The sequence below is a fragment of the Glycine soja genome, chromosome 10 (assembly GCF_004193775.1).
Source record: "Glycine soja cultivar W05 chromosome 10, ASM419377v2, whole genome shotgun sequence".
Lineage (NCBI taxonomy): Eukaryota > Viridiplantae > Streptophyta > Magnoliopsida > Fabales > Fabaceae > Glycine > Glycine soja.
In genome coordinates this window covers 50030750-50054907 of record NC_041011.1, presented here as the reverse complement: position 1 = coordinate 50054907, position 24158 = coordinate 50030750, and the positions used below count along the sequence as shown (strand labels likewise).

Sequence of the window (24158 nt, the reverse complement as noted above, 5' to 3'; positions counted from 1 at the left end):
TATATTTAATTTATATTTATATTTTAATTCTCATATATATATATATATATATATATATATATATATAAATTTAAATTTAATTTTTCTTATGACTAAATATTTTTAATGTATGAAATTAATATTTTTTATCATCTATATTTATAAATCTTCATGTAATTTATAAAATACTTACTAACAATATGTTTTTCTATCTCAATCAATCAATTATTTGAACTTGGTTATCGTTACGTATATTAATAAAATTCTTAATTAAATTTTAAGATAGTGTCGTAGTGAATTCAAAGGCCCAGTCAAGTGAGTGATAAGCCCATCAAAAGCTACAAGATGAGAGTTGGGCTTAAACTTAGCCCAATTGATATTTGACTTGAAGAAAAACCCTAATTCGAGTAGTTGTCTATAAATTGATATCTGCAGAGTACAAAGAGGGTTCTCCTACAGATTCTTCAGCAACTGCGATTTTGGATCGGAACCTCTTCTGCGGCGTAGCAATGGGACACTCCAACGTTTGGAATTCTCACCCAAAAAACTACGGTCCTGGTTCTCGCACTTGGTATGTCACTCTTTCACTTCCATCGTTAAGTCTTTTGCTTTTTATTATTAATGTTTTCTTTTGATCCCAAATGTAATTCCCTTGAGTCGTTGCTCTTAATGATTTCCCATGTTTTTTATTGTGTAATCATGTTGGTTAGATTTGAGGATTAGCATCATAGCAAGTGTTTTTTTAGGTTTTTTTTTTTGTTGCATTTGTTTTTAATTTAAATTAGATTACGTATTTGCTGCCTTTATTTTGACATAAGTATGTTTGGTTGCACCATATAACTTAAGTGATAGTTTTATAGCTTATGGGTAGGTGGATTTTTGCTGACCATATCAAATGTTACCCTTTTGATTTTACTGGGTCTATACATTTTAGCGTAGTTTTAGTTCGTATTGGTATGCTGATCCAACCCATTGGGAATGTGTTTTGATGTTGTTGTTGCGTTGCTACTGAATAAACATAAGAGTTTTGGATTATTAGATTTTAGGTTGGTTTAGAGGTGTTGGGTGAATTTTTCTATAGTTTGTTACATTTACTTTTGTGTAGTTCAATTTTTTTTATGAGCTTTGCTGATTGTGATGGTTGGTTTCGTGTTCTCATTTTCTTGCAGCCGAGTGTGTGGGAATCCACATGGATTGATCAGGAAGTATGGCCTTATGTGCTGCAGGCAGTGCTTCCGTAGCAATGCCAAGGAAATTGGCTTCATCAAGGTACATTTGAATGTGCTTTTCTTAATTTTTGTCTTCGAACTTGTTCAATTTGAATTTACCTGTATCAAACTTTTTTGTGCTTCGTGGTTGGTTTGCTGTGAGTCATCTATTGTCTTGCCATGAGTTCTCATTACTTTTTTGTTTTTGTTTTTGTTGCAGTATCGCTAAAAGAGCTGTTGTCACCTACGGACCAATATTATGTTCTGGCACTAGGATGTTTTGAAGATGTTATGTTTGAAGAAACTTGAGACTTGTTTTTTTCATCTATTTTATTATCAGACATAATGTGTGGAACGAATAATACTTTTATATAAATTGTTTTGCACTATTGGCCTCTCTGTTTGATCCTTTAATAATTCTGCATTGCATGTGCATGCGTATCACACAGGTGCAAGCTTATGCTAACTTGCATTCGCATTGTCGTTTGCTTTTGTGGGTGTTGTACAAATTAGAATCATACGATTTTAGTTTAACTGTTACTACTGCTCAAACAAAATTTAAGCCGATGGCAAAAGCTTTTTTTCATCTTGTTATTTTAAGGTTATAGTATGTTTCTAGTTTTTTTTTTATCTTGCTATTGTAAGGTTAACATTTGAAATTACTAGTCACAAGATAAAGTTGTACTGTAGTAGGTTTCTAGTTCCACAACGAATTCGAAAGCTACAGTAGGTCATCTTTTAATTTCATTTTCATTTTGGTGAGACTAATATACTGATACGTGTAGTGTCTTGTAAGTTGTAAATGATAAGTGATACTTTAGAAATTAAAGAAGAAATTATAATATTGAATTATTTTCTGCTTTGTAATTCATGTACCAACTTTTTATGATTTTAAAGGAAAGTTATTTGGAAATGCTGAAAGGTTGTAGGGTTATCCCCAAACTTAGAAATTAGTCATTATTTAAAATGGAAACTCGAATTTATTTCCGAGCAGCTGAATAAATTGTATATGCCAGTTTCAAAAACATAAAGCATGTTTCAATTGGATAAGGGCAGAATGAGTTGCTGTCCATGGTTGTAACGTAAATAAATATTGAGCTCGATGGCCGTGGTTTAAATATAAGTGTTGGCATTAGAGGATGCGACCCACGGACAGCCAGAGAGAATGAAAGAACATAAACGTTTAAGTTACCTGCTTTATAAGTTGTACCAACTACTAAATGTGGAGCTCTAATTTCCTTCCTCTTGAAGGCATCTTAACTTTTTTCTATAATAATTCTTTTCATGCATGAATATGAATCCCTCACCTGCCATTCCTCCAATATTTTTATCGTTTCTGGATTTGGACCTTATCAATCACCATCATAACTTTTACTGTCTATCCAGCGAAGAATCATGAAGAGCTGCTTTCTTAATGTTGCCAAGTATCACTGCCTTGTAACTAAAATAAATAGAATAGGGCTTAGGTTTAATGAATCTCCATTTGGGTAAATAGGTTGTAACTTAAATAAAGTATGGAAATTATGTTATGTTACATTATTAAAATTTCAATAAGATGTATTTGTTAGGAACTTTGGATTTTGATGGAAAACTGCAACTTTAAGAAATTGCTAATTATAAGGATCCGTTGAAATAGAGTGATCCAAAATAAAAGAGTGTCACTAGCGGTAGTTTTTTCTACTGGTAAGATGTTGTAAAAAAGATAGTGAGGGGTGAAGTGATTAGATCTTTAAGAGTAAATAGTATACAAGTATCGGTAGTGTAATTTTTCTTTTACATTATTCAGCAATTGCAATTTGGTATCTATATTGATCGTAATTATTTTAAACTATTTTAAAAGTCATGTCATTATTCCTAATTGAATATTTTTTTTTACAGAAATTAAAATCAATTTTTAATAGATTTATGTGGTCCTTGTAATAACTAAGAAAGGAATAAAAAAATTACTGTTTATGTTGTTCCCCACTCTGCGAATCACCTAATTTCGGAGCATGGAAAGTTAGTTCTAAAGCCGTGCAAAGGGTCCCCTCCTAACCAACTTACTGTATCACCCAAAAATGTTTCAAACGAAGATCTTTATCCCCAAAATGATCCTACTCATTCCACTAGTACGTATCATTTTGTATCGCAGCTTCCGAACATAGCTTATTAAGAGTATCAATTAGAATGCTAATTAACCACAATTTCTAGTACTTGAATAAAAAAGATAGAGGAATTAGATCCATATTCTTTGAGTTCTTTGAAATGTACTTGGCTTGGTCATACTACCATCATAAGCAAGTGGCAACCGTACAAGAGGTGATCTCTTAAATCGTATAGCGCATGACTGTGAAAAGAATATTTCGTTATACAAGTAAGCTGTCATTTTTGAGACTCTTTCTCTTAACAAAAATTGTACTGTTTTACAGATTATGATGATTGAACTTTTCACTGAAGTTTATGCTGCGTTGATAATTATAGACCAGTAATTTTTCTGCACAAGACTGCTTCAAGATAGGAATAGATGAGGAAGGTAAGGCTCCTTGTATTGGTTGCTTATTTTGAGGGAGGGGAGATTAACATATTTATTACTAGAGGCATTTCCAACTTAACTATGTGTCATTTTGAGATTGGTTAAAACTATAAAAACGTGGTGGTCTTTTTTTTATTTATTTAAATGTGTAAGAACTGAAAATAAGACCCAAAGAGTTTATTATAAACTCACGCACCTGCTCAAAAGCAACGGAATTAAATCCTCTTGGTAGAAATGTGATAGTATGAGACTTTCTAATAATTCCTCCTCCAATTGAATTCTCTAACCAACATTCAGTAAAATCTCAGTTGTTAATTAATCATTGCACAGTAATTAAGGAAAAGAGAGAATGTTGTAGACGGTTACAATTTCAGCGGGAGAGAATAGTTGATTTTATAGAAACTTAGAGTCTAAGAGTATTTAATTTATCTATTAGGGTAGGGTGGTACGAAATGTTAAGGCTCCTTTTTTTTGTTTTGTTTGTGTTGTCAAATGTAGTCATCCTCCAAGGTAAGAATGAAAACCAAAATGTTAAGCAATAAAGTAGGAAATTGCACAGAATAGGGTTCTTTAAGTACTCAAAGAATTAGCTCAACAAATCAAATATCAGGAATCTTGAATCTTTGGCTTCAAGGTTTATTAACCTCAGCGTATTATAATAATGACCACATTTTGGAGCATGCAGAATAGCCGCCAATACGACACCAACTTAATTTGAGCCCCAAAGTTGCTTATCACATTTCTTTCCCTTCCCGTTGTTAAAATAATCACACACTTTCCTTGGTGGGGTTGAGAGGTGGAAAGGAGAAGCAAAGTTGGAAAGCTATGGGATAGAGGAAGAATTATTTCCTTAAGCCTATAATCACTTCCGAAGCAAAGTTAATTAATACCCTATAAACGGACATCTTTGAGTGTGCGTTTACTTTTCATCCAATTATTCCATTGAGTGTAACTTAAGATACATGCCTCCAAAGAATTATGCCTTTCTCATCATTCCGTGATACATTAATTTGCCACGGATTCGTTAATCAAATATATATAACCATATCTTCTGTTTTGAGTGTTTTCTAATGCTGAATGGGATTTACAATCAATAATAAATCAATGAATGCCAACTGAAGTGGGGGCTTCATAAACTATTTATGATTATGAATATGAACCTGTGGTTTTATAGTTAATATTATTTGGCAATGAACAATCAGCAGCCAAAAATTAGTAAGAAACTCAGGACTGAGCAATCAGTGTCCTTCTCTGTTGAAATAGCTAGTTGTGGTGGATAATCATGTTGGTCTAACTAATTATTAGTTAACAGCAAAAAAATAAGAAATCAACCAACCCCAAGTCCTATGTTTTATAAGATCACCTGGAAACTATTTTGGATAGAGATGTCTCTAGGCATGTGCAGATGCTATAGTAATTATCGGTTCAGATACCACATTATCACAATATGGAACACATTTTTCACATAAATGAAGAGAAGGGATTTTTTAGTAAAATTACTACTACAAAGGAAAGGGTTGCTTCAATACTAGTCAAGATTTGGAATTATATGCAATCACTCAGATTAGTAATTTGTTTTGTCAAACCATTACCTTACAAGTTTCACAAATCTTGAATATATTACTTTAATTGCTTAATTAGCTCCCGAGCTCAACCTTGTTCTATATTGGTTTTTAAAAGACTTTATAAATACACCCCAGGTAGAATAATAACTATGAACCCGTGACAACAGCAAATAATCCTTTTAATCGAGCCCCTTAATTAAATAACTAAAGAACTACACCCTCAGTACTATAGGAAATAGTCACCATCTTAAATATTAATAAACAAGATGCATGCTTTCAGATCAAACAAGAAGCAAGCACATTCGAGGGCAAGGGAAAAAGAAAGGAAGTTTTATATATGAAATATTTGGAAGATATTTTATGTTAATTTATACATTTTTTTATTATTACAATGAAGATATTATTAATGAAAGGCAGTAGAAGATATAGAGGGACAAAGAAGTACATGAAGCCAAAGAGGATTGGAGATCGAAAACAAAGAAGAAACTGGAGGATGTTGATATTAATTAGAAATAAGATGCGTTCAATGGCTGCAATGAGTGGCGTAGACGGAGAGAGACAGAAAGGGATGTGGCATCTTGATCTAGTTATAATAATAAATTGATTATAGCTTAGCTTGCAAAAATCACAATTAGGCAACATTGCCTTTCTGGTTGATAATGCCTAAGCTTTTTGGGCATTTCATTGATAGCATCAACCACTGTATTTGATTTAGAGCTCCTTTCATTATGGTTAGCTCATTCATCTCTTTCCCAATGAATTTGAAGTGATCTTTCTATCTCACGTCACTCCTAGTGGCAAATCTCACTATATAATATATACATATTATATTATTTTTATACATACTATATACACACGTGAAAGCAGGAAACATCACATACAGTGGTTGAAACTCTTTTTGTATTCTTGTATACGAAATCCAAACACTCTACTCATTAATTATACGTCTGAATTATAATTAAATTAACATTTCAATTCACCCCATTATGAAAAAGACAACCATCTAGTCCTCATGGCAGAATTAGCTAAATTAACACAATATATGTAGCTGTGGGCTGAATCTTGTGACTGACTAATTTTTCAAGCTACCTATACACAATGACACAACCAGTGCTCAAGTTATATTAATATAGAAGCTAAGAAGGAAATAGTCTAATGAAATAATGAATATTGAGATAATCTGTGTGTACATAAATACATGTAACTGTTGTTCCCCCCCCCCCCCCCCCCCCCCTATTCATGTACTTGTAGCTATGGAAAAGTATCATTCATGACAATCGCTTAGTTGAAGACTTGAAGGGAACAACATTAATGTCATGTTTGGTAAGAAGCAAATATTAATAGAAGAAAAAATAAAATGAAATATCTGTAGTACTTAGGTTTAATTTAAGTCTAAATATGTGTGGCCAACTTGCTTTCTTTGTTTTCAAATCTCTCCTACCAAATATTGTGAAATGTCAAGCTACTAACTGAATCGAGAATTCCATGAAAATAAGAAGGGTTTTGAATCTCTGAACCAAGCATAAATTGATGCAATATTGGTTTATGAAAGGGATGGCTACTAACCCGCGTGTAAACTTGGTTAAAGACTCCATTAATGGTCAGAATTTATGAAATCCATAATTAGTTACCAAAAGAAGGTTTATTTTTTAATTGCTACTTTAATTATGTGTTGGTATAAAGTAACATAATCATATTATTGCTATTAAATTCTTTTAATATACTTTGACAACACAAAAATGATGGCATTAACCCTATTCTACTTTCACGTATTTATTAAATTAAACTGCATTTTCTTGACTGTGACAATTTTTTAGCTTATTCTTCCTTAAAGAATAATTACATTGAAATAACAATAATTACATGTATTGTACCAGTGTTTAAATTTATAGGTATTAAACTAGGGAAAAAAAACTATGAAGAAAGTATATAGTTAACTTAAAAAATATGAACAAAAGCCAGACATCTATCCTCAGAAAACTCAAAAGTTAAGGCAGTCTCAAAGTTAATTTAATATATGAGAACAAAATAACTTTGATTTAAAGAAAAAGTTCAAATCTTAATGTAAAAAAGAATTCAAAACAAATTAAGTCAAGAATATAATCATGTAATTTGTTTGGAGCAAAATTTAACATAAAAAGAGTAAATAACTAAAATTTATAAAGAAAATATGTTTTAATGTCAAAGCTTTTAGTACGTATGTAGTAATTTGATTGTTCTAAAACTATAACAAATAAAAAAGTAAAAAAAAAACATGATTTCAAAAGAAAAGGAATACTATATATAAAATTAAATTGATTTTATTATATTTTTTATAGTTCAAAATATTTATTTACGCAGTATGCATGTCTAAAATTTCACTTTATTAACTACGTTCAAGCTTATAATTTGAATTTTTAAAATTTTTATTTATCTCTGCACGATAAATTTATGACAATTGTTTGCACTAAATTAAAATTAAATCCATCAAATAAAGAGAAGAAAAACATCCTGAAGAGTTCACTTTTTCAATGAACAAGACTTGAACTTGTCACTATAGTGAAGAAGTATGAAACTTTTCACTTTATTCTATTATCTCGTTTCAGGTTGAATATTAGTATCAATTTTATTTTATTTTAATTTCCCCATCCTTTTAAGTATATATATGAATAAAAAATGGAATATACTTTTTTTTTTCTTTTTCCTTCCTTACAAGTAAACGGCAGCGAGAAATTTACACATCTTGCACCTACGCATCACATTATTAGGTTACAAAATCCGAATAAAATTGCATTTAGAGTAAGGAAAAGAAAAGGAATAATAACATTGATCCTAAGAAAGAAAAAGGAATAAAATGAAGCTTAGGAAAAATAATAAAAGTGTGATTAACATTAACGTTCCTCCAAAGATTGACCAAAACCAAAACCAAAACCCACCCCAAAGGCTCACTCACCTCACCTGCGAAACACTCCACTCTACATTACAACACAGTATTCTCTCTATTTCTATTTTTCTTTTTTCTTTTTTTCTTTTTAGCACCTACTTCCCCTTTCTCTTTCTCTCTCTGCATCGCTATTCTATTTCTCTCCCTCACTCACTGTTCCTCCCCCAAATGCCGAATCTGAACCACACCTACTGATCTACACTGTGGAAGACAAGCCCAACATTTCAGCTTTTGGGGGAAGAGCAAACGGAAACCCTCATAAGAGAGGCAATGTGAGAGAGAGAAAGTTGCTCTTTTTTTTTTTTTCTCAGGAGGTTTCGGAAATGGTGGCTGCCATTTCGGAAGACCCATTGACCTCTTCTAATGGCACCATCCCCAGAAGACCAAAGGGTAGGCAAGTTTCTTCAAGGTACATGTCTCACTCACCTTCACCTTCTTCAACCACAACTACAACAACAACTACTTCAACTTCAACTTCAACATCTACAACAAGTTCTTCTTCTCGTCGATTCCCTTCCCCTCTTCTCTCGCATTCCACCAATTCCTCCACCCCTTTGCTCCCAAAGCGTTCCCAATCGGTGGACCGCCGCCGCCCGCGCCCGGCGACGCCGCTTCCCGAGGCGGCGAAGCTTCTCGTGACTTCCACTAGGAGCCTGTCGGTTTCCTTTCAAGGAGAGGCCTTTTCGCTGCCCGTTAGCAAGACCAAGGCCGCCAGCGCCACCCCGACGCCGAGGAAGGCCGCCACGCCGGAGAGACGGAGGGCCACTCCGGTGAAAGGGGAGAATTCCCGGCCGGCGGATCAGCACCGGTGGCCGGCGAGGACCCGGCATGTGGATCATCTCTCCAAGAGTGTGGATATAATTGATAATAAGAAGAAGGTTGTTGGAAATGGGAATGGGAATGGGTTTGGGAAAGTGGTGAGGGCTTTGCAGCAATCAATGGTGGTGGAGGGTGAGAAGAGAAGAGCTTCTTTTGATGGGTTAGGAGGGTTGAGTTTGGATTTGGGGAAAGCTGAGTTGCTGAAGGGTAATATTAATGCTAATAATCATAATAAGTCTTCATTGGCTTCTGATCTCACTGCTTCTGATACTGATAGTGTTTCCTCTGGGAGCACGTCAGGAGCACATGACTCTTCTGGGGCTGCCAAGGGCACTAAGGAGCCTCGTGGCATTGTTGTGTCTGCCAGGTTTTGGCAGGAAACTAACAGCAGGCTGCGCCGCCTTCAGGATCCCGGTTCGCCCTTGTCGACCAGCCCTGCTTCTAGGATTGGGGTGCCAAATAGGAATGCTCAGTTGAAAAGGTATAATAGTGATGGTCCCATGTTGTCGCCGCGAACCATGGCTTCTCCTGTCAGGGGGAATGTGAATGCTCGGCCTGCTTCGCCGAGTAAGCTTTGGGCGGGATCATCCCCGTCAAGGGGGGTTAGTCCTGCTAGGGTGAGAAGCACGGTTGCTAGTTCTATCAATAGTGGTTCGGGTAACACACCCTCGATTCTTAGCTTCTCTGCTGATGTGCGGAGAGGGAAGATTGGGGAAGATCGGATATTTGATGCGCATACGTTGAGGCTTCTGTATAACCGGTATGTGCAGTGGCGGTTCGTGAATGCAAGGGCAGATGCTACGTTTATGGTGCAGAAACTGAATGCTGAGGTATGGTTAAACGTGTATCAAGTCATACCATATTTAGAAAGTATTATGGTTGCTGTTACTTGTCGCGGATATGAATGTCTCTAATATTTTTTTTAGTAATTGCGTTTTTAATGCTTGTATGTTGTTGCTTGTTTTGTGGAGTGGTTTAGATTAATAGGATCTTTGTCACACTCATAGTCATAGCATTCGATAGAATAGAATGTGCTTAGGAATGCATTATCAATTTGAGAAGCACTGTGCTAGAAGTTTAAGGAAATATGCTAGGTTTAAGAATGCTGATTGACTAAGATGGCGAAACTTGTTATGGTTATACTTTCTTTCAAAACCTGGAAAATGTAGATAGTATATTTATAACAAGTTCCTCGAACCTTCAGTTGCTCCAAGCAAAGAACTGGATATCTATCCATTCTCATTGCTTTGCTTGGAGATTTCAAAGGGCACCATATCATTCTGATTGCAGATAGATTGGGGCAGGCTCGTTAGAGAAAGGTGTGGAGCTTAAATAAAGATTGACGGGGAGTTCTCCAACAGTTCTAGCCCAATGTTCTATTCTAAATGTCTTCAGAAAACCTATGTGATGGATGTGCATGCTTTATGTATTATTTTAAGAAATTTTCCGACTTCTGGAATGTGTTAGAGAAACTTCTGTTTTTTCCTTTTATGACCAAGAATTTATCTTTGTTCGTAGTAACTTGATGAGGATGATGTATAGTAAAAAGTTGTCGTGTAGAAATGTATAAGTAGCTTTGTCCCTTGTTTGGCTCAAGTTCACAACTTGTTACAAGTAGAAGTTTACAAGGAGAGATTCAAATGGGATTGTAAACTTGTGAACCTTCTATCTACGTGGACATAAAGAACATATCACATACAGAGATAAGGAGTGTCTTGAATGCTCATACACTTGAGTAAGTGTATGTCCAGAAAATAGAAGTAGTTGGTGAAAGTGTATATTCTTGAGTAAGATTCTTGGTAGCATAGCTTGACCTATAATATCTTGTTGACCTTGAGTCAGGTGTATAATGAAGATTACACCATTCGATCTTTCTTACAACACTTTAGAGGCCTCAGAAATCCATCATAGGTCTTAGTGACATTCAACAATTTCACTCATGATTTTCTGTTTTTGGATTAAATTTTCTGAAATCTTTATCCAAAAGTTGTGTTTTCTGCATGTAGATTTGTACTGGCACATTTAATTTCTAGTGCTGTGAAATTATTTACTCCCACAATGTTTATGATGACAATGGCTATACTATTGGGTGATAACAGTTACAATACTATCAACAACAAATATACTGTCGGCTAACCAAAATTATTTTAATTATGGCAGAGACATTTGTGGAATGCATGGGTAACAATCTCAGAACTCCGGCATTCAGTCATACTTAAAAGAATCAAGCTTGTGTTAATGAGGCAAAAGTTGAAGTTAACTTCCATTCTAAAAGGACAGGTATGATTCAGACTTCAGAGCTTTCAATTTTTAAACAATGTGTCTTGTGCAGCGAATGTAACTTGTGGAAGGTGATTAGCTTGATAAGATTCACATTTTAATCTGTATTGCTTTTGTTTTTATAAATAATTGCTTGATGTTGAAGTCCATGACCTCTTTATAACTTGATGCAAAGTTGACAAATTGATAATATTCTAGCAATTCAATATTGTTACTTCCAACCATATCTTGTAAGGATTAAATGCTATGTTTATTTGATAGTCATAATCAGTATTCATCAATTCAATTGATCAGTTACTTTACTAGTACTACTACTATTATTATCATTCTTTTAGTCATAATAGAAGTTTATTGTGCTTTGTAATAGATTTCTTATTTGGAGGAATGGGCCCTTCTGGATAGAGATCACTCCACTTCTTTGCTTGGAGCAACTGAAGCTTTGAAGGCCAGTACCCTCCGTCTTCCAGTTGTTGAAAAAGCAATAGTATGTTCTATTTTTCTTTTTTGATTTTTGGATACTTTGCACACTTTTTCTAAAATACACTGTCAAATATTAAACTGTTCTTCTTTATCAGGCTGATGTACCAAATCTAAAGGATGCTTTGGGGTCAGCAGTTGATGTGATGCAGGCAATGGCATCCTCGATATACTCTCTTTCTTCAAAGGTGATTTTTTTATATCTTCTTTATTTTTTATTTTTTGTAAGGTGCAATGCTCTTTTAATTAGTCATGCAGGTTGGTTTCCTATCCCCGATTCACTAAATAATCATCTTACCTTTTAATGTTTTTTTCTTAAAAGAAAATATAAGCAAGAATGAACTGATGAGTTTTGATTGAAATTATGTTTAAGCACAAACTGAAGGGTTCGTAGTTTTGAACTAAACATTTTGATACATACTAGCTACTATATATGTGTGTAAGCCATCCTCATCCTTGTTTTTTTAGTATTTGATGCGCTGCTGTGTTGCATGTCAATGACCATTTTGTTTACTTTGAGCTCTACTTCCTTTGGGGTAGTGCCTAATGTGTTATAATTTTTTTTTAGAATTCCTTTGTGGCTTGACAATTGTGTTTTTAACCTGTTTTGAACTTGTTGATATATGGTTCCTTGAACTATTCCTTGGAAAGAATATAGGTGCACTAAACCCATGTTGCCTAGGTTCATTTCTGCAACCATCAAGGATATTGTTTTGCTTTCTGTGGTCAGCTTTTCATCTAATATGATGAAAATAATCAGATTAAATCATTAAATGTAACAACTAAGCTCACTAGGTGGGGTGAGTTGCATACAACACCATTTTGCTCTATACAGCAACCAAATCATAGCAAAAACACTGATTAGAATCCCATTGGAACCTTTTTAATTTAGAAAAGAGTCACTCAAGAACAATTGCTAATTTGCTCATTTAGTTCTAAAAACATTTTCTAGCAGGTGGAAGAAACTAACTGCTTGGTGGCAGAAATCCTAAAGGTGACCTCAAAAGAAAGGTTTTTGCTTGAACATTGCAAGGAGTTTTTGTCCTCGTTAGCAGCCATGCAGGTAATCCTGTTTGCTTGAAGCTATCTCATACTAATATGCTGTATCAATATTCTTATTGCTATTTTTTATCTAATAATTCTGGCAGGTCAAGGATTGTAGCTTAAGAACGCATATGTTACAACTTTCTCGTGTGCCAACTTCCAGCTGCCTGACAACACGTGTGTAGAACTGATCTTATTTGACAACTCACTCTTAATGCTAACACTACTCCAAGCCTTTTATTTTCCACAGGGTGGAGATATAACACAGAAGGTAATAAGAATGGAATGGGCTTAATAGCTGGCTTTTGGTGTTCATTTGACATTTTTGAAACCTGTTGTGGTCTTGTATGTCGTGTGTAGTATATCTTTGTGTCTGAATATTACAATTTACAAAGGAAAAGAGGTGGCTTTTCACTCACTAGTTAGCTAGCTGTATACAATTACCTTGTCATTTGAGGAAAAGCGAGTGGCTATGTATATATCTATATGTAATCAACTAATCATTTGTTTGTTAGGTAGTTTGTCGCTTAGATCTTCATTTGAATCCCTGGTATACGTCTGTATTGTATTTTGTCACTATAGCTTTAGCAATCAGAGACATGACTTTTACTTATTTGTGAGGGACTGTCAAATTGCTAGCTGGTGGGAGAATAGATGTTTGAAGATGTGTTTATGATCTTTGTTGTTGTAATTAAGTGAAACGTGATCATCATAGCACAGAACCGTCTGTTTAAGTGAAGAAAGCAAATATAGGCTTTGCTTCAACATGATCACATTAAGCCTTTCAGGAAATTTGTTTCACTTTCCTGTACGAAATTCCTTGTGTTTCACAATTGTGACATCTCTTCAACCATATACAGAACAAAATGGAAAATATACGGAGTAAGGTACGATGAGAACGAGATTGTTTCCCTCACCCCGGAAAAAATATGAAAACCACGAAAACGTGTAGATATATATTTTACATGAATAACTTAGTTTGGAAGTAATATCGTCCAATGAACCTAGTTTTCTCAATTAGAAGTCTTTGTAGATAGATGTCGTTGTCACCAAAATCAAACAGACGACTTTTAAATAATTAGCGTGAGGAGCGGTACTTAGGATTGAAAAAGAACAAAGCCAGGAATGCTCTCCAACCACAAAGCAACACGAGGCTTATTTGTTGCCACTATTGCAGCTTGACTAAGGACATTGTCCTTTATAATGTGCCCAGTAAGGGTAAGTCGTATACATATTTTTATGAGTTGGCAATACGAGGCCTATTTGCTGCCACTACTGCTATTTTACTATTTGTTTTGCAATTGAATGGATACATCTGCCACTCCCTATACTATCTTGAGATGTAAAGGATTAACTGGATTCCATTAGTTGGTCAACCACAGATGTTGGTCTTAATAGGACAGGTTACTTTTTAATACTGTGCCAAATTGAGGGAGAAGTACAACATTTCTGCTATTCTTTGACTCGTTTCAATTTCATTTTATTTTTTTAGTAGAACGAGACTGTAATAGATCTTCCAAGGAGTGAGGGAATAAACAAATGAAAAAAATAATCAAAGTGCATTGTTAGAAACCAGCACACTCAATTCATATTTTGCACCTGAGCTGATAATGTCTATCAATTTCAGTTTACTTTTGACGGGAATAAAGACACAATAGGAAAGTCATTTCCGACAGCAACCTGTATCCAACAATTTACCTAGCGCTTCACAACATTTTACAAGTAGTTTTTGGAGTTCACAAAGAGAAAGTGCAACAGTAGAAATGAATAAACGAAGAAATTCCTATTTTCAAAATGGCCATCAGGAGTCATGCTGGAGGGTTGGGATAGACTTTGGGTTTCGGCTTGACCTCAATCTCATTTACACTACGAACGAAGATAGCATCTTGTTCTTGGCTGTAAAAGAAATGAACAAGTTATACTTGAAACTAGCACGTATAATATAAGAGAGGCAGTTCATGGTGAGAGAGAGAGCATACCTTTTAGGTCCCTCTTCGAATGTGTAACTTGATGCAACAGCCAACAGGCGTCCATCTCTGCTAAACGAAAGAGCTGCAACGCTAGTTGGATATTTTGAATACTAGAAGAGAAAACAGCAATTTAGTAACCGAATGTATTACCTTAAGAAAATTCTGTCACTCAAATTAAGCAAAAGCAAAAAGGAATAAAACCTGGTATAGCCTCTTCTTATTGTTTCCGTCCCATACGTTAACATACCCGTCACAACCTCCCGTGGCAAATGTACCATATCTGCAGACATTTATTATAAAGCATTTTGTTAATATCGATAAGTCACAACCTCTGTTGCTAACCCTAACATGCACAGCTGACAACACAGTTTAATTTCAAACTCCATTTAAAGGGTAATCACAGGATTTCATCTTTGGCGCTCTTGAAACTTTAGGGATTAAAGAGATGGAAAAGAGAGGGAACACAAGGGAAGTATAATTTACTAGAGATTCTGGATGGATATAAAACAGACCGCTCATCAACCACTTCAATGTATTTATACTCAAACTCAAACTACCTCTGAAAAAACATTTATCGTTCTATTTTGGATGAACAAAATAACTAAACCAAGAATGGTAACGCTGTACTAGGATCCCACCTATTGGAGTCTTGCAGAAAGGGTAGAGATGTGTGACGCAATCTTACTACCACAAGTGGAAAGACTGTTTGCAAGATTTTAATGCATTAACTACAAGTCACAAGGAAGCTATTAAGAAAATTGTTCTTATTATAATTTATATTCGTATTTCTCAACAGGATCCTTGAAAGATACAAGCTACAGCTATTGACACTGTAAATCCTTGAGAAACAGTTAAGCGAGCAATTTAAAATCCTTTTTAGATCAACTCGTTCATTATTCATGGAGATAATAGAATTCAGGTGGCAAAGCACTCTAAAACACTTACATGGGGTGGAATGCAATTGCATTTACAGGATAGACAATGTCCCTTCCTGCTTCTGATTTCCTGTGACACTTGAAAGCATATCTGCGTGAAGGTTAGACACAGGTCATTAACAGGTAAAAGTTAGTGAACATATGTTGTTCTTCATATGCACTGTACTATCATAACATAAGTATGGACAAGAAGTTCAAAATATTCATATCACAAGTAGTATTAGAAAGGGATAACATAGTTGTATAGAGAGAAATAGATACTTTTTTGCTTGGCTAGCCTCTGAGAGGTCAAAGAATTCCATTGCAACCCGGCCCTCAACAGAACTAAGTGCATATCCTGCACAAAGCAGTTATTTGAGTACAAAGAATAACAAATATCTTGGCTAAGAAGCATAACAGAAATCATAGATATTTTAAGAAGAATAACAATGACTGAGTTATAGTCATCAGTTAAAGTTCACCTGTTCCATTAGGGTAACAGCGCACACATCTGGTTTGATATTTTAAAGAAGATTCTCTTCTTTGTTCAGGTTGAGACATGTTTCTCAAATCATAGATATTAACATGTCTTCCAGCTGTTGCTACAACCAGACGATGTCCAACCAGTGAGAGAGAGTACACACGCTCAGGCTGTGGATATGTTCCAACAAGTGTGCGCTCTTGGCCACTTGCACCTCTAGGGTCCCAACATTTCAGGGTTTTGTCCCAACTACCAGTGATCAATTGCCCTATAGTGACAGACAAGATAGAAGTAAATATCCTTTTATGAGTGATTTCTTTAGTTCAGTGATTAAGTGACATAGTAATTAGTAACACAAATAAGACGAGGTCAGCATTATAGATATAGAAAGGAGAGACCTGCAGCATATGAGTACTCAACACAACGAACAGGTGCATCATGCCTTCCTAGAATATCCTCTTTGTTAGAGCTGAAGACAAGCCTGGAGCATGATAATATAAAGGGTTAATTACTCTCCCCTCCACTCAGAGATAAATGCCCTCTCCTCCACTCAGAAATGCTTAAATTACACTTTCTCTCCCGTTATTTTAAAAATAACATTTCCCTTTCCATAGAGATGAATTGTGTTACATTTTATCCATTCTAAATGTTAACTAATCTCTCTAAGATGTAACCAGCAACGATAAGCAAGCCTCTATAAAGGGGCATTTTTTCTTGCTGCAACTTCTAATGTCACCGACAATTAATTTTGGACTTTGCACTATCAAATTTTGGAATTTAGAAGATAAAATGTCGTTTTAAATACACATAATTTTGGGGTAGGAACTTAACTCATAACCTTCATCTTATTTTCTTAAGTCCCAAAACGGATAGTTGGAATTCAAAACTAACTAATGGTAAGGAGAGTCACAAAAGGAGAAGATTTCTTCACACTAAGACGAAATAAAGTGTGAAGCATATTAATCTCTTGAGAAAAAAAAAATACCAAATTTTTTAATAAAAAGGAAAGACAATGTAATTTCCAATGTCATGGGCAGTCAACTTTGAACATCATGCTATTGAATTTTGGACTTTCACAATATAAATCATGGTTTAAACAGCCATAACTCATAATTTACACTTCATCTTCTGAAGTATTAAATCCAACAGTAGGGATTCAAATCTAAACTAACCAATGATATTGAGAGCAGTATAGCTCATTAATCCATCCGCAAACAAAGTAACTTGATAAGTTAAAAGGAAAGAAAATGTAATTTTAAGGATATATGAAGGAGAAGAGTGTAATTTAGTTATCCAGGTACAAAGAACAACACAACTAGGTCACAGGGTGAAGAACAAGACAAGCAGGTAGGTTTGAAATTGAAGAAGAGAGTGAGTAGGGTAAGTGACCTTCTAACAGTGTTGTCGGCGGCGACACTGAAGCCGGAGGAATCATCGTGGAAGCAACAATCGAGGACGGGACCAGCGTGCATAAACTCTCCTCTCAACACATTTGCACTCGCATCATACAACCGGACACTCTGAATAGAACCATCATCACACCAATCAATGGAATAGATAGCAAGTAAATGAAAACGGAGAAAGAGGAGCATATGATACATACCTTGTCCCATGAGGACACCAACAGATGATCGCTGTGATTGGAGAATCGAAGATTGGTGATGCCGTCCGATGGAGGATTCGACAACTCTCGCCCCGTCGCGGGCACTGCAGATGCCATGTCTGCGATTTTGTTGAAATTTGAAAGTTGAAGGGTGGGAAGGGAAGGTTCAAAAATGGATAGATGCCCCAAGGGCGCGTGACCTAATCAATTTTCAAAACACAACCCCCGCCCCCCTCCTCTTTCTCGTATTCAAGATAAAATTATTATTATTTTAATAAATTAATAGATAAATAATCTAATTCCTTCCTCACATGTGTCAAAACTTGACATGAAAGATCAAAACTATAAATTAATCCTACATATAATTTAGACAATTTAAGATGAATTGTATGACTAAGATTATGTTCACTAAAACTAATTAAAAAATTAATTGGAAATTGAAAAGTTAGAAAGTTAAAAAATTAATTTATTAGATTATAACTGTTAAATAAACTTAGTTATTAAAATAACTTAAAAATATAAAATAAATAAAATAAAATCATGATTTATTTTTAAAAAAGATAACAGTAAATATATTAAAGATAAAAGTGGAAGAAAATATAAAAAAAAATATAAGCTAGAAGGTTTTAAAAAAACTAGTAACATTTCAAAAAATACTATAAACTATTAAAAAAATTTACTAAACAACCAAAAAAAATTTGGGCATGGACTTGCTTAAGGGTGTTTAGGTTGTGAATTTTTCATCTCATCGAGGCATCTTATTTCTTTAATATATATATATATATATAATTTTTATTATAAATAAGTTATACAAATTAAAGTCAAGTTTTTTATTTTTAAATAAACTAAACTCGTGCTTCAAATTACTAATTCAACTAGAAAACAAACTGCAGTAGTAGTTGTTTTTTCTCACTTATCTTCGACGTCAAGTCCTAGATAAGATGCATTAAGGATTTCAACTTTCAAGCCCTCATACTGATCTATTTTTTAATGTTTAAAAAATTATATATAAAAAAAAAAGTTCAATAAAGCAAACTGTTTCCACTAATTAAGGCAACGCATAACATGGAGTAACAAATATACCAGAATCTATATAAAGTTATAAACATAACTCCATAGAATTACTCCGAAGTAGGAACGTTTAGCAGTGGTATACCACCAAAGTACGCATAATATTTAGCTGAAGTTATGCATACGTACGTTGTCCTCAAACCTAATAAAAGTATTGCAAACATGATAATCATTTACAAGTTTAAAGATTAATAACTACAACAAAAGGTCAATTTGTGCATATTTAGGATTGAAAAGGAGGTCCAAATGAGTCTCCTTTAAAAACGTGAACATCGAACACTACATCTTCTTTGTTCAGCAACTCAAAGAGGCAAACATCTCTAGGTTGCAACATACATTCCTTCGCAAATTCGGGCCAACCTTTAGATAACTTTGTTGGAACATGACCTCCCAAGTTTACATGCCACGATTTCTTTCAAACACGTAACTCCAATTTCAGCTCTCATGAATTTGACTGGTACGCGCCGCATACAAATTATATTTTCATCATTACAAGATATATCAAATCCAACTGCCAATAAAACTAATAACATATAATTATAGCCTGAACACGTAAGGAGATTAATAACTTTGCTTCATAACTAAACCTTACCGATCTGAAATCTCCCTTCTGATTTTCCTTAATGGGGTTTTCTGGGGTGAACTTCTTAGCTTCTCGCATAGCTCCATTTTTGAATGACATTACAACAAAACCACACATGATATTAGGATATATGAACTCGGCACAATATTAAAATATCTACATTTGCACTTTTACTTTATTCAACTTAGGCTTTTTCTAAAAAATAATAAGATACTAATTACCAATTGGTTACAAGGCATTCATGTCTAAGATTTACCTTAGACCTGACACCACACTCTAACCCAAAATCTTAAGGCTCAGGTTTATGGGTCTTCTCCTCACTTATATGGTATTCAACCTTTCCACTTCTACCCGATGTGGGACTTCACCTCACACTTGTAACCCAACAAATGATACTTCTTGCAATGTATACATCTTTCTAATATGTTAAAAATGGAAATATTTGAAAGATGTTATAAAGGCATTTAAAGTTAATCTTTACCTTCGATGGGAAGAGTAGTTATGCTTTTCAAATCTGGGATTCCCCAAGGATCTGCATCTCCTTTGAACCGATTCAAAGGAAGAAAACTATAACCATTAATATACTTTGCAAAAATAGTATAGTAATTTGAAAGAAAGACCAACTGAGATTACCTAGTGAACTTGAAGGTGTTTCTTCTGAAATCCTAATGATTTTTAAATTAAAACATTGGCCTTGATTCTTGGTGAGCTCAAAATGATTATCTGAAGCAAAATTTCTCCATCCCCTGTAAAATCTGTCCCTCCTGAATTCAACAAGCCAAGTTCTCCCATCCGAGCCATCCGAGACCTGAAGTAGGATATCATCTCTTCGCTTTTCCTTCAAATACTTTTTTGATAGAATGACCAGAATTTTTCCTCAAAAGAGTTAGAAAATCTAAACACTAATAATATGTTATATTGTTGCTTCAAACAAAACATACCAAATTAATTATCTTGATGGATAAAAATGAAGCTTATCAAAAGCTCACCAAGGAAAAGCCATTCACATAGGAAGGCTTCAAGCGAACACCAAAAGAGGGAGCTTTAGATCCGGAGGTTTCACCTCTGTCAGTGGCACCACCCTTGTTCTCTGAAACATTGAACAACATGGCATGTCATGAAAAAATGACCTAAAAAACTCAACCGATACAAGAAAAGAAAAAGGTAAGTCTAACAATGAAATACAGAACTTCCATGGCAAAATTAGTACCTTGAGGCAAATAGGAGCTTTGTCCAACAACTCCACTCGAGCGCGTCCTCAATTTTTTACGAGGTGGAGGATATGATGTTGTTGGAGTTGCATTATCCAAAACTTGAACAGAATCATTTACAACGTGCATGGTCTGGGTTCAACGTAACCAAAATTAACAAAGTATTAATTCATTACAACATTAAATGGGCTAAAACTTTCAGTTAAATAGAAAGAAATTAAGAAAGAAAAGTACCACGTGATTCATTTTGAGTGTTGTGGGAGGGATAATTCATTTCACAGCTACTACCACCATCAAGTATGTGTACTACCTCCAAGTCACTACATGTTTTTCGGTATTTAAATACCACCACATGTCCGTGACGAAGGGAGTAATATGTAGAAAATTCCTTTCAACCCTCTTCAATGCATTTCCTACTCGATGCCATCTGGAGACTTGAGAAGCACTGGGTTTGACAGATTAGAACCATATTCCGCAGTGAACTTTTTTGGAATCATCCGCAAAGAACTTGTTGTTAGAATGCATATAAAAAAGTTCATAGGCAATTCAAATCTATTGTTACCCGTAGAATAACCTTACTTTTTTTTTCAACAAATACGTGATTTTATATATATATAAAAGAATATCTTGTAGTGGGTATAGATGGGCAATTTTTAGTGAAATAGAGGACATTATCTTTTGGATGATATATAGTCTTAACCTAGCTCGTTAGTTATGTAAGATCTTGATTATATTTTCAACTCATGCATGTGAATTTAAAATATAACTAATAATTACTTTTTCTTATGTAGTATGATTTGGACATGGACAATATGAAAAGAAAAAAAAAAGCATAGGGTTAATTCACATTTTCTTTTTATCTAGTCGATCGTGGCTTTAAAGTTGATACTTTCATAGGAATGCGTTAGGTTTTGTAAGGAAAGAGGAGAGAGTGTAAAAATAGAACAAAAGTGTTAGGGCCCGGCCCATAAGCGTAGCACATTAAGAATCTATACACGAAGTAACTAAGTTGGTTAGAATGGTAAAAAAAAAATTATATTAACAACTTGTTACTTGTGTAATGGTGAGTCAGTGAATAATCAAGTTGAAAGCTTGAGCCTCAGCCGTGGAAAGAAAAGGTCTTTGGGGAAAATTAGGGAAAGAATAGAGAAAGAGGAGATGAAGGAAAGAATGCTTACAATCTTTACCCGTTGAAGGGTTCTATCCAGAATCATCTTGAAGAAGCAGATCTGAGAGGGAACTCGTGGGTTGGAAGTCATGGCTGTTGTGTTGTGAGAGCTTTTGACCTAGTCAAGAACAAGAAATCAGAAAGAAGCTGAGAAATTGTAAAGTAGAAGAAAACGAAACAAAAAAGGCTAAGAAAGCTTACAACAGATGCCTGATCGATCCAACAAGATAGACAAGATCGATCCATTTTTTTTTTAACTTCTTCTTCTACTCTCTCTCTCTCTCTCTCTCTCAAATTGAAATGTGGGGGCTGGAGCAGATGTGATATTGATAATTAATTAGTCCTTTTGGGCCGTTGTGCAAACGAAAGTGAAGAAAGAGTTGCAGTTGCAGTAGAGAAAGAGTTGTTGTTACAATACAATTAACTTACATCCCAATAGAGACAGCACTATAATGTTGCTTTTGGGGGGTTGGGTTGGGGTTTCCATTTTGAAGAAACAACAAAAGTTCTTTATCCTGAAACTGCATGAGGAGCCACAGTTGGTGTTGATGATAAGCAAGAGTGCTACCTGGAGACAAACACTCACGTACACTTGCATGTCATGCATGGTTTATTGTGAACAGTGTCAATCCATGAAGAAGAACCATCTGCCCAATATTAATGAAGGATGAGAAAAACACTACTCTCTGCTCAGATTTATTCCCTCCCATAGCCTACACCGGTCAAAATGCAGCATGACCCTATCCTCTTTCATTCCTCTCCACCTTACCTTCACTCCATCTTAACTCTTAAGTAAAGATTATAGAATAATTCAAACTCAGATTAAATAAGTCATGTATGTTTTGACAAAAAAAAAAAAAAAACAATGTATGCAAGATGTATGTTCTGCCAACTATATTAGTAAGAACTTTTTAAAAACAGAGCTGTCTACATCAAAGCTTTTTCTCTCTCTTTTTTTATGTGGCAATTAACATGTTTTGTTTTATATAGATTTGCTTTTGTTATTTATTTATTATCATATTATTTATTATATTTATTTGTTTTTTTTTTCATTTCTCTCTCTTCTTTAAATACACACATATTATACCGTCCTTTTTTTTCCCTCTATTTATCCCATTTTCTTGTTCGTTTCATATATTTTTCTTTTTATCTTTTCACGAAGGCAATCAGTATCCTATAAGCATGTATGGAACTTGGAAGTCCTAAAATACAAGGCGTTTTTGCTGGATAATATGCAATAAAAAATGGTCGCATATATATGCATACATGTGAGGTGAGGATCCCAATTCCCAACTAACGGTGCCTATTTTCCTTCTTCTTCTTTTTTTTTTTATAAATTGCGGTGCCTATTATCGACACAAAACAACAATAATTTCGTTGAATCAGCCTTGTGTTGTGTCTCCAATCCACCATTATTAGTATTTGATATGGTTAATTGTGAAAATTATACTTATTTTTTAAAAATGATGTGTTATTATAATTGAGTAATTTTTAATAAATAAATATTTAAAAGATGAGATATAGAATTTATTTTTTATTGTTTTTTTAATCAAACTAAATTTCATAATTTTTAACTTGTCTAATATTTAATAGATATATCGGTAGTGACTTCGATAAAAATATTCATAGATAATTATAATTGTATTGTTGTTTGTAATTTCTAATTAAATTTTATAATAATGATTTTGATTTAAAAGTTAATCTCAATAATCATTAGATTTTGATAGTAATTATAATAATAAAAAAAATAGAGATTAAAAAAGTAAAGGTTTCAAAAAGAAATAAAGATTAAAAAAAGTAAAAGGGTTTAAAATTATGCAATGAAATAAAGAAGCATAAATTCATTAAAAGTGGGTATATATATATAAATATATATATATATATAATGACTTTGTGGTCAATTTCTTTGTGCGTTGGTGATATTTGATGAGTTCAATGATAATAATCCAATCCAAAAAAAATTAACAGTTAAAAGTTTTATTTATAAACTTTTAATATTGACGATCGAGTTTTATGATTTTCTCATGTGTACAACTACTTTCCTGAATACATACATCTGACGTTATTTGGTAATTTCGTATAACTTTTTCCATAACTGATTCAATTGATATTTTGAATTTCGAAACGGCTTTTAAGTGTTTTTCAATTCCACGCTCTACAAATTGAGTCGTCCAAATCATCAGTTTCAATTGAAATAATTTTTTTTGATGACACATTCAATCGAATTTTAGTACATATATTGATCACCTTTTGATACATTATTCTTCTTTTTATTCTAAGTTGATTGAAATTTTATAAGTTTTATATCTCAGACAAATTTTACAAGATAACAAATATACTCCATTTCTTT

General features: G+C 34.1%; 3 protein-coding genes across 4 annotated transcripts; 2 read left to right on the top strand and 1 right to left on the bottom strand.

Annotated features, from left to right (window-relative positions):
• Positions 1-271: 271 nt before the first annotated feature.
• LOC114369949 (40S ribosomal protein S29) lies at positions 272-1584 on the top strand. Its single transcript, XM_028327230.1, has 3 exons — positions 272-550; positions 1149-1248; positions 1408-1584. Exons 1-3 carry the CDS (start codon positions 489-491, stop codon positions 1414-1416), a joined length of 171 nt encoding a protein of 56 aa, XP_028183031.1. The 5' UTR covers positions 272-488; the 3' UTR covers positions 1417-1584.
• Positions 1585-8165: 6581 nt separating this feature from the next.
• Positions 8166-13594, top strand: LOC114371533 (QWRF motif-containing protein 2-like). Of its 2 annotated transcripts, none has more exons than XM_028328944.1 (6): positions 8166-9836; positions 11167-11286; positions 11654-11770; positions 11862-11951; positions 12716-12826; positions 12912-13594. In XM_028328944.1, the coding sequence occupies exons 1-6, from the start codon at positions 8511-8513 to the stop codon at positions 12990-12992; spliced, it is 1845 nt and encodes a 614-aa protein (XP_028184745.1). In that variant the 5' UTR covers positions 8166-8510; the 3' UTR covers positions 12993-13594. The 2 variants fall into 2 exon arrangements, with proteins under 2 accessions (XP_028184745.1, XP_028184746.1); XM_028328945.1 differs by having other exon boundaries at positions 8167-9836; positions 12719-12826.
• A 760-nt stretch (positions 13595-14354) lies between these two features.
• On the bottom strand, positions 14355-18007 carry LOC114371534 (mitotic checkpoint protein BUB3.1). Its single transcript, XM_028328946.1, has 9 exons — positions 17776-18007; positions 17562-17692; positions 16571-16653; positions 16174-16440; positions 15974-16049; positions 15723-15803; positions 14979-15057; positions 14787-14887; positions 14355-14703 (listed from the first exon to the last, which is right to left on the bottom strand). Exons 1-9 carry the CDS (start codon positions 17890-17892, stop codon positions 14616-14618), a joined length of 1023 nt encoding a protein of 340 aa, XP_028184747.1. The 5' UTR covers positions 17893-18007; the 3' UTR covers positions 14355-14615.
• Positions 18008-24158: the final 6151 nt, after the last annotated feature.